This window comes from Trematomus bernacchii, unplaced genomic scaffold (genome assembly GCF_902827165.1).
Source record: "Trematomus bernacchii unplaced genomic scaffold, fTreBer1.1, whole genome shotgun sequence".
Taxonomy (NCBI): Eukaryota; Metazoa; Chordata; class Actinopteri; order Perciformes; family Nototheniidae; genus Trematomus; species Trematomus bernacchii.
The window spans coordinates 1477586-1489113 of NW_022987973.1; the positions used below are offsets into that span (position 1 = coordinate 1477586).

Consider the following 11528-nt stretch of genomic DNA (forward strand, 5'->3'; position numbering starts at 1 on the left):
CGATTTTAACACTTACAATATTATATACAAGCATTATCATGATCAAATTTAAACTCACAACTAAATATAATGACAGAGTTTGACAAACGTTCAAAGACTACAAATGAGGCTCATCTATGTTTTATTATTATAAAAAAGCTTTTTGTTTTCACTCCTTTAACGACTTTAGGAGAGATCGTGCATCCTGACACACAAAGCCTGACGTCACTGGTTTTCTGTTTCCTGGAATTAAACTGCAAAATAATTTCCCTGCAGGCCTTTTCTGGTGTAAAGTAACTGGTTAGCATGGATCCTCCCAGGCTAATCATGTCAAGTAACAAAGAGCGAGGGGAACAAAGGCAAAACAAATACTTACCGGACTAGCTGTTGGCAAATCTGGCATCCTGGAAGGCATCTAGAAGGAATTTCACAAGAAATGTAAATTCACACTAACAACTGAACTGTGGGCTGCATTTGCAAGGACACAAAGACAGTTATAACAGTCCGATTTCTCCTAGTGAGAAGGAATTGCTCTCGGTAGAAAAATGTTAAGGACATTAAAGAAAGTTATCTGTTAGCCGGGCATGAAGCCCAGTGAACTGGCCTTTTACCAAGAGAGCGTTCTGCCAAGTAGACTTTCACTTTGATCAATCATAAGCAGGCCCAATGTTAAAAGGACACATGTTCACTAACACCTCCGAATATTCTTCGAGCAGCAGCACGTATTGTAGTTAACTGAGAAACTCGAGTGGCAAATAATTGATGTAAAAGAAAACAACCGGGTAAAGGTAACTTAGTATCATTGTGAGTTGACAGGAAAAAAGGAAGGAATGCAAATTCTTGAAACAGTAACAGAAAAACAGAAATGGCTTACAAACAAAGAAGGTGGTTAACCAGTAGATACTAAATACACTGTGGGAAAAAACTTCACTCTAAATAACAAACAAAATGTCTATTTTATTCTTGACATTTATACCGGCTGCTGGACCTTTAATGGTTTTTCATGAGCCTCTCATGTACACATATTATACAAGTGGCCTGCATGCCAAGCCAATAGGAAGCTCTATACAGTTTTAACACGGCTTTGTAAGATTCCAGCAGGTCTGCATAAAATCTTGCCTTACAGCACACACCCAAACACACAGTAAATAATAGTTGTTACTGTTTAAAGTTAATAATGGTTTGAATTTTTAAAAAAGGACACAAAATAGGATATGTCATTGACTACAATACATTGTTCAAATTATTAAATCCAAACTTCCTATTCAGTTCAGTTGAAGAAGGCATTGTGCAAATGGCAAAACACATCGTAAAAAAACTACTGTAGTTCCTAGTAGTACAAAAGGCTTCCTAAAATACATCAAAACAAGGAACAAATCAGGGCATGCCAGTTAGAAGACTTCCTAAAATAAACAAGGGCAAAAACAAGGCAGACCGTTTAAAGGTTGAAAAAAAGGACACGGTTGTTAAAGCAGAATAAAAGAGAAAAACACCCCTAAGAAGATATGATACACACACTTCCTCCTGGTCTTCCCCCTCACTAAACGCTGTAATAATAGTGACAGACATAAAGATTAAAATTATGTGGAAACAGACTTATTTACTCTTTGGAGAGTGGTGGTTAGGGTTTGGGCCTACTTTAAGACACACCATACAATTACACCGTTTCCATGGCAATAACCACATGCACACTACAGCTGAACGTCTGAACGTCTGAACACGTACCTGTGGGGGTCCTTTGACACTGGAAGTATGTACACACATTCCCGCTTGGTGAAAGTGCTTTCTATCCAGGGTTTCTGGGACTGTGGAAAAAAGAGAAACAGTAGTGAGCAAAAGACAGCAACTGATGTTGTTCATTTGTGTTTATTGTTTGCATTAAAAGGTTTCCAGCTGCTAAGAAAATCGTCCCCCCTGGAGGTTGAAAACAATCAGTCTAGCAATTGAGTGCTTGTACAAACCGTGCAGACATTATGGGCTACGTAGTTTCTCAGAGACGAGGAAATCAAGTAAAAAGAACATGGGGATAGATAAACAAAATGGTACACAGTCACAGCACAATAATGACATTTGGGGGCTTTTAACCCCTCATTCAGTCAGTTAAAATGAAAGGGATTAGACATTTTATAATTAAAACATAACAATCCTATCATAATAAGAGCTACAGGTGGCTTCCATGGTCATAAGAAAATAAACTAATTCTGTGTCACTATTCCTTTAAACAGGGATTTATGTTGCAGGAATTTTCAATTAAATGCCTCATGCCTTATTGTTCCCCCGGTACAGCTCAAGAGCGATTAGCACCAATAATCCCTCCCAGCACAAAAGAGGGAAACATGCAAACACCGTCGCCTGCTTCACACCGGAGCCGTTCAACTATTCCCGAAACTTAAACAATAGTGTTAGAACCAGCAGGAATGGAAACGTTGCGTCCCTGCAAGTCCATTTCTGCTTGGGCAAATGATCCTTAGAGACAGAAAAATCACGCGTAAAGGAATAGTGCCACCCCATAAAAGTTTCTAAATTTCAATCATTGTATCTCTTCCTAAAGTCAGTATCTCTCGTGTCAAAAGTCCCCTCTATAGTTCTTAACGTTGTAAGCCACCTACAACAAAATGCGGTTATACAGTAACATTTAAACAAACAGGTCATCCCGACACTTGACCAGCAACACCGTGTACCTGGAAGTCCTCATCTTCATCTCTGTGTTTAAGGGATTTGTACAGGAACATGCCAAGGCTCCTTCATGCATCTCCTGGACAAACCACAGTCACCACAGCCTCTCCTGAGCACTGGATCATCAGCAACAAATCACTTTACTTCTCTCACTCTCCGTCGCTCAGAAGAACATTTCCATACGGGTCTCAAAGTTAACGTACAGTTCCGGCCCGAGTTAAAAGCTGAGCGATCATTGAGTGATGCAGCCTCCGAACTCCATCTGCGGTTAATCTGTAAGAAGGCACTCGGGGTGGGGGGCAGATGAATGTGTCTGAGACAAACTAGATATTATACGAAGACTAGGGAGAAAGGGGCGTGGGAGAGAATGAGTGGATGGGCAGAGGCCTCAATGATATACACCTCGTTGTCTAGTGAGGGCACACCACCAACTGTGATTAACGCTGCTCACACAAAACCTCTCCCAACAACACAGGCCCCACACTTAGGCTTTAAAGGGCCTTTACATCAAACTGAGAGCAGCAAACTGATGTTAACCCTGGTGCTACACAATTCAAATTGTATTGAAATCTAGTGCTATATTCAAATCGCAGGAAGCAAAAAGTTTCATCCCACAGGCCATAAGACTGTTAAACACCTGAACTTTTGAAAGAACATACATAACATTCATCTGTTTGCAACTCACATATATATATCAATATTCCAATTACTGTATATAGACTATTCTGCACTGTCATATTCTGTTTCTATTATATTCTATTGTATTTTATTTACTTGTACGGTTGCATCTGTTTTATTGTGTTGCACTGTTGGAAGAGCCTGGGACCTAAGATTTTCATTGTCATAACTACACTGTAGCTATGCACGAATGACAATAAAAGCCTTGAACCTTGAAACCTTGAAATTGTTAAAGGCTACAAATCGTATTCTAGAGACTTTTACTAAACACATTTGTTAGGTCCTCTTAAAAAAAATGATATATATTTCTTCCTATCACACCATGATCATGTTGATACTTTTTGGGAACATGGGGGAAATATGTACATTGATTACGTTTAAGTGGCCATTCAAGGTCGGCCTTTTTTGGCACTTCTCATAGGCGTCCAGACTCAGACCCGGAGTTAGCTTTGATAAAACCACAACAAAGACTGACCGCTTCGTTCCATTGTGGCTCTGATATATGACTCACCATACCATAAGATACAGCTAAACACCACACCATACCAAATGAGGACCACATATTTACATAAGGCAGTGGTTTTGATGTTTACACTTTTGATGAGTCCCCCACATGGAAATAATTTTACATTGGGTGTGTCCACACAAAGCAAACTTACTAATAGATTAAACTTTATCCTTCGTACAGAAGTGACCTGGGAGTCATCCTGGACACCACCCTCTCTTTCCAGGCGCACATCAAATCTGTTACCAAATCCGCCTTCTACCATCTCAAAAACATTGCCAGACTCCGGCCTTCACTCTCTGACTCTGTGGCAGAAACACTTATACACGCCTTCATCACATCCCGTCTGGACTACTGCAATGGAGTCCTGTCTGGGGTTCCCAGCAAAACCCTGGCCAGGCTCCAATACGTCCAGAACTCTGCCGCCAGGCTTCTCACCCGCACCAAGCCATGGCAACATATCACCCCCACCCTCATCCACCGCCACTGGCTGCCGGTCAAGTCCCGGATTCAGTACAAAACACTCCTCCTCACGTACAAGTCCCTCCATACCCTCGCCCCCCAGTACTTATCGGACCTCCTCTATCCCTACACCCCTTCTCGGAGTCTGCGGTCCTCAGACACGGGCCTGCTCTCCATCCCCCGCTCTTGCCTTCGTACTGTGGGTGACAGGGCGTTCAGTGTTGCGGCCCCCACCCTCTGGAATGCACTTCCTGCCGAGATCCGTAATGCTGCCTCCCTGGACATCTTCAAATCATCACTTCAACACACCTGTTCACCCTGGCCTTCGGGCCCTAGCCCTTTCTTGGTCCCCCGGCTTCCTTTATTTTTAGTTTTCCCTTTGATTGTCTGTTTGTTTTGTTTTGTTTGTCCACCATGTACAGCGGCCTTGGGTCCCTTGAAAGGCGCTATATAAATATAATTTATTATTATTAGAAGTGGCATCCCTGCTGGAGAACATTTATGAATTTGGAAATGATCACATCAAACACAAATGTCAACAAAGGTTGCTTTGATATTGGCAGTTCATCTTAATTTAAAGTCTCACCAAATCAACATTATTCTTCCAAGCTTCAGATGTCTAAAAGTTTAAATTGTGTGTGACCCAGCTGAAGATGTGATGCGTGTTATGTTTTTGTAAGTGTGAATAATTATCTAGGCAGAGGGAATGATCTCTTTCAATAAGTATTTATGTTTTGTCTGAACCTTGCCCTGAACCCTTAGTTAAGCACAGTGAAGACAAACCTTCAATTACCATTTCTTTTCAAAACCACTTATTTAAAAACTAACTAGAAGGTTGATAATGATCCCTCAATAAGAACAAAACAAACTGTCTGCATATACATGGCACAGTTATGAAAGAAAGACAATGGTTTCAAAAAAACATTGTTTGCTTTTTGGTTAAAAGGATTATATTTTTTCAAAAAGCAGTAAGATGAGAAGTTTATGCTTTTAAGCTAAAGCCAGCAGGACATGTGAGCTTAGCAAAGGTATGATTTAATTAAAAAGTCAAATGTTATTACTCAGATTAAATGCATGAGTTATTTGTCTGACAAATTTGCAATATTTAATCATATAAAAAAATAAATGTGTAATGTCTTTGATCAGTTTTATGGCATAGTGTGTGTAATTCGAATGCTCGAATGATATGCACATATCTCCATGTACTAATTTATATGGGGGGATCAGAGTGTATGCAAGTCACTTTGACATGTAATGTCAAATATAATAGAAACAATAATGACTATATTGTAGTGTTATTATGTCACTGACCCTTCAGTGCCCCCTTGTTCACTGACTCAGTGTCTGCGTTAGATTTCCTAAATAACGCTGGTGTCTTCTTGATCTAACAAACTCATAATGAGGCAGATGAAACAAGAGAGTGCCCCGCCAACCTGTAACCATGGTACCTGAGAATGTCAGGCAACAAAAGACTTGTGAACCGCTGCCAAAAACATACACTCACACTCCCACTTCCTTGCTGCCTCCCTTCCCTCTGTGGGCTCCAAGTTTTATGATTACTTTGTTCCTGTAGGAAATATACCCAAGCACCTTTGGGTTCAATAATGTGCGTACGTGTGAGTTCAGCCACACCTTTAGTGGAAGTAAATGCGATTCTAAAGAGACACAAATCTGATCACAACCCGCCTCTATATATATATATATATATATATATATATATATGTAAAAAATCTGATCACAACCCGCCTCTATATATATATATGTAAAAAATCTGATCACAACCCGCCTCTATATATATAAAAAATCTGATCACAACCCGCCTCTATATATAAAAAAAATCTGATCACAACCCGCCTCTATATATAAAAAAATCTGATCACAACCCGCCTCTATATATATAAAAAATCTGATCATAACCCGCCTCTATATATATAAAAAAAATCTACACACACACACACACACACACACACACACGCACAGTAACGAGGCTGGCTGGTCGACCCATCATTCGTCTGGCCCTGCCTGACGTATTACGGAGCGAGATAACATCTGGCTTGGTAATTCTATTACCCGTCAGGAAGACGGGAGGATACGGGGTCAGCGCTGTGAGCAGCAGCCAAAGAGACCAGCGCTTCTCAGAGAACTAGAAGCAATTTCATTTCAATTTACTTAGAGAATTTGGTGGAAAAATGTACTGGCTTCAAGGAGCTTTCCACTATTTATAATGGAAGATATAAATAAGGTTTGGGTTCACCAATTAAAAGAAATAGAGCACATTTGTTGAACTGCATCACCTTTCTGATACGTATTTGATTATTAGTATAGATTTTTATGACAAGAGGTACATTTGAACCACTGTTATATGGCTATGGTTATAATAAGCATGGACAAAAAAGTAGGGCAACCTGCACGGTACAATGAGCTTAGGGTGCTGTCAGGAGTGTTTTCTTGCTTTAACCTTAATTCCTCACCGCTGTTTCTCTTTGCATTAAGTCACATCACAGGGGGCTGCAGCTGTACAACTGAGGTACTACACATCTGGTTCAAGGCACACTGGCATCAAACAATTTGATCAATTGGAGCTAAAAGGATTTGTAGATTGATCTAATAGTTCATCCACTATGTTATTATTATGCAACAACTTTGATAATAAACTGAACAAAAAAAGGCAAGAATTCTCTGGTTCCAGTTTTATGTGTAGGAAATCTGCAGGCTTCTTAGCTAATATGACTTTATTGAATATCTGGCTGTTGGTTTGGACACAATAAGTAATTCGAAGATGTCACCTTGTTTTCTGTTATTTTAAAGAGAATACCATTAATGGGGAAAGTTATTGGCAGATAATTGATCATTAGATGCAGGCCTTTAAGCTAAACCAACAAACGTGCTGGTATCAGTCTTTTGAGGAAGACCACGTCATTAAAGACCAGCCCAACGTCAAATCTGTCTTCTGCCAGAACAGGCATCAGGTCAAGTTTTCAAAAACAAACTGGAAGTCACGCCTCAGGTCTATCATGTCTCTGAATAATGACTATTCACAGGTAAACATGGCAGTCGTCCTACTGGAATTAGAACATATTCCTTTAAAAGTGGTTTCAATAGTATTTTTTACTTTTAAATCATAAATATACAAAGGCTGTGCTACAAAGTCATGCCACAAAACAATTCATTAGTGCTCCTAATATTGCACAATTGAAATTCACACACAAAGGTCAGGAGAGCTCTACAATACATCTCATAAAAGCAGGTCCAATTTAGATCTCAAGGGCTGATTTTGGTGATATCAAAGTCTCAGGTTTACAGTTCTAGCAAGTACAACCATCAACAAGTTTGAAAGAGGTGTGTGTAAGTATAAGACATTTTAACATAGACAGGCATTATTAAAGGTAGGGTAGGTAAGTTTGAGAAATCGGCTCGAGATCGCTTCTCAAACTTACCTACCCTACCTTTAATACGCAATCCTGGCCACATCTTAGTGGATCTGAGTAGGGATGCTCCGATCGATCGGCCGCCGATCGATATCGGCCAATACTCACTCTCTGCCGATCGATCGGTGCTCTCTAAAAATGCCGATCGCGAGAGCCGATCGCATGACGTAAAATACATGACACTTTTCTCTGTGCGCGGCAAAACAAGCTCTCCAAAATGGCTTCACCAGTCTGGCAGTATTTTAAGGTGTCCGAAAATGACAATAAAATAGCGGTATGCAACGTGTGTGAAGCAGAAATCCTGCAGCTCCACCCGCTGTGACGGACCGGTGAACGGAGCAGAACACACACTAAGAGTTAGACGTAACACACTTAGCTATTGTCTCTACCTCTGGAACAAGCTAAACTAGTTATAAATATGTTTATTCTTCACTGTCGGGTCCCTCATTACTGGATCAGTGAGCTGCATGAGACGATACTGACAGGCTGTCAGGAGAGGGAGAGAGGAGGGAGAGAGAGAGAGAGAGAGAGAGAGAGAGAGAGGGGGAGAGAGGAGAGAGAGAGGAAAAGAGAGCACTTCCGCTCATTTCTCCCGTGTTATTATCCAAAGTTAATGTAAACTTGAATAATGTACTTAATTTGAATGTAATAATTATGTTGGTTGTTGTTTGTGGAAGCACCAGTGAATGAGCCCCATTAACTAAATGGATGATCCCCATAGGCCCCGCCCACTCGATCGGATCGGCGATCGGTATCGGCCGATACCGATTCCGGCGATCGGCCCCAAAATTGGCGATCGGAGCATCCCTAGATCTGAGCCTTTAATAAATGTTGAATGGAGGGGCAAAAGTTCATTATAATAACCTCCAGATAAGATTCCTAGAAGTAAAGCAGGAGAGTCATGAGACCGAAGTGTGACGGCTCTCAGCTCTCACCCTCCACCCCCTGGGCAGAGCTCTGAAAGACAACACAGCACGAGCTGATACCATGCTGGCATGCCACCCCGAGTCCTACCTCCAAGCAGCTGGATAACCTAGTAATGTGAGGCATGTGACGGCTATTCTTCTCAACATCTGGTGCTTATTGTCACTGTATGTGAGCCTATGAAAACCCAGGTAAACCAGTCACAGGCAAGGAGGTAGCAGGAGGGACAGAGCCGTTAAATCTCCCTGTTTAAATAACAAAGACAAGGATTTCTATACGAGTAGAGATGCAAAGAAAAGTCGATTTGTTGTCACCTATTAAATTAATGATCAATGAGTCATTTTTAAAGAGAAAAACTGTTTATCTGGTTTGTGTGGTTCTGTTACAACTTAATACCTATAAGCTGAATATCTTTCAGATGTGAAGAGAAACAAGAGTAATGAAAACATCATCTTGGACTTTTCAAAACGCTGTTCGACATTTTTAACCATTTTCTGATATGATTGATTCATCCAGAAAAATTATCAATAGCTGCAATATATAAAAATATACAGAAAACATGTCTCGATTTGCACATATTATACAATATATATGCCTCACGATACATTTAAGATATAGTAAAATGGTATTCCCTCCAGTACTCTTTGTAAAGTACAAAGTGCATCAAGTTAGCTGCGTGTCTGACCAGGAGCAACAGTGATGGGAAGCAGTGGGGGAGATCAGCTGGATAAGATCTACAGGGGAGCGCTCCATTCACAAAATCAACAAACTGAGACTGTGACTTTTTGTTGGAAAACACAGTCCAGCAGTGCCGCTGGAAAAAACGTTATCAGTCATCTTCAAATGGGCTTGTGTGTGTGTGTGGTGGACATGGATTACAGCGTGAGATAACAAAGCTCAGAGAGGCACGCCACAGTCCCTCCGCAGGCCGAAACATGCAAGCAGTTATACACACACACATACACACACTAGTAGTGCTATTCTGGAGCCCAGCAAAGTGATGAAAGACCACTTTCACCATCTCAAAGAGAGCTAAAGCCCGAGCTGATGACCAGTTCAACCATCCTCTATTACATAAGTGACTGTGCATTTAATAGAGCTCCATTCTCAAAAAACAGATCAAATCACACCGACTGCTCTGATGAACCAGACCAAAAATGATTCGTCAGCATTAATTAATTAGACTGCCATCAGACTATAAGACTGATCAGAGCAGTGCCTCATGTAAGCTGAGGCATGTGACCGGCTCAGACCAGCGCTGTGGGAAATAATGCACTGAGGCGAAAGACAGGCACCGTGTGCACTGGCGTCTTAGCAAACAAAGTATAGATTTAACTCAATTTATAAATACCATATTGAGTAAGGATTTTCTACTCATCTTAACACAGTTAAATGATACCATTTGATGTATGGATCGGGCTGTTTAATTTAAGTGAATGACAGATGTGTACAGCTGCTGCTACTCTTATTAGATCCACATTATTAATTAATTGTTCTAGCTGCATAAAAGTGCCCACTTAAATGTCAATAATCACATCTTAATTTAGGTTAGGTGATATGTGTGTCTACTGCCAGAGGCATACTCTTTAGGCTGTGGTATTCATCTCTGTGTATAAAAACCATTGTGGGAAATGTTGGAAATTAATGAGGAAGACAGATAGATATGATGTCAACATTGTGACAATAAAAAAGTGACTACCAACATAAACTACCAACTCATTGTTAATGTCCAAGACTGTGTGTATTATTAGAGTTGACATTGACAATAATACCCAGCTCTTGCACTGTGTAATAACAACACTGTGTGGCCATTAATGACTTTGGCTACATGTCATCTTCTCTTCCATTCACCCTGTGTATTTGAGAGCAGAGAAGACTAGACAGGAAGTCGTTTGGGAGGTTATGCTCGTCCCAAAAGGGGAAAGTTACAACTAACAAGCACTAATGAGTCTTCAGCAATGTCTGCTGCAGGCAGGCCTAAAAAATGTCACCAAACCACAAAGAAAACATTCATGAGTGGGCGTCCAGAGGTCTCACAAAAGGTCTGAGATAATAAATGCACTATTTCAACACCACTTAACTTTTCCCAGCGCTGACTGACTGAATAAAAGCGTTCAGTTTACTTGGCAGCCATTCAAGGTGGCATTGACTTGTTACTGGCAATGACAGCGTTTCTTGTCCGACATCTGAGACAGCTGGAAGAAACTGGTCTTTAAACAAGTGCCAGCTTCTCTCAAGTGCTCTCATTTGTTTGTGAAGCTCTTCCCACTGGCAGAGAAACCGCTGCTAACATCAGCCCGCTGCTAGTTAGCTTCGGTTAATAGCAGTTAGCTTTTAGCGAGCTAGCTATTTAGCAGGCTAACGCTCCGCCCGTGTGTGATTTTTCGGGTTTTCCTGCTAGACAGTGTGTCACGGTGTTTACTTCACTCATAACGTAGGAGTCACAGTGTGTCGGTAGTACACCGAGACAGTCAGCAAACACAGTAAATACCACCGGGGTGTCTCTGGGTGTCTGACAGGCAGCAGGCAGCATGCACGGGGGGGACCTGCCACTCAAAGCCCCCGATCAGTCACGACGATTCTCAGCGCCAATTTGACAACACTATCAACCCCGGTTTGTTTCTCTGGGTCACATACCATTCTCTTCACCGTTGAGACTCAGGAAGAGCTGCGTCGTGGCTTTTATCCATCTATCGGCGGTGCTCTCGGTTAGCCTTGGAAGGAAAGCCCGGTGGACGTTGGAGAGATCCGCTTCGGCTGCAGCTCCAGCGGAAGGTTGCTTTTTCATAATTGTGCGACTCCAGACTGACGCTGCATGACGAGCGGCTGACTCAGCCCGCACTGTGTCACATGGCCGAGGAGGAGCCTGCGGCCAC

The 11528-nt window shown here is 41.4% G+C and overlaps 1 protein-coding gene across 3 annotated transcripts in view; it reads right to left on the reverse strand.

Annotated features, from left to right (window-relative positions):
* trpm7 (transient receptor potential cation channel, subfamily M, member 7) overlaps positions 1 to 11471 on the reverse strand; it is a 52918-nt gene extending 41447 nt beyond the window's left edge. For 2 of the 3 annotated variants that reach the window (XM_034116676.1, XM_034116677.1), the window contains exons 1-3: positions 11290 to 11471; positions 1705 to 1784; positions 356 to 394 (exon numbers count right to left, since the gene is read on the reverse strand). In XM_034116676.1, the coding sequence (XP_033972567.1) occupies positions 356 to 394; positions 1705 to 1784; positions 11290 to 11292 (122 nt within the window). In that variant the 5' untranslated portion in view covers positions 11293 to 11471. The remainder of the gene's footprint in view (positions 1 to 355; positions 395 to 1704; positions 1785 to 11289) is intronic. The other variant, XM_034116675.1, reaches the window with a different exon arrangement.
* Positions 11472 to 11528: the final 57 nt, after the last annotated feature.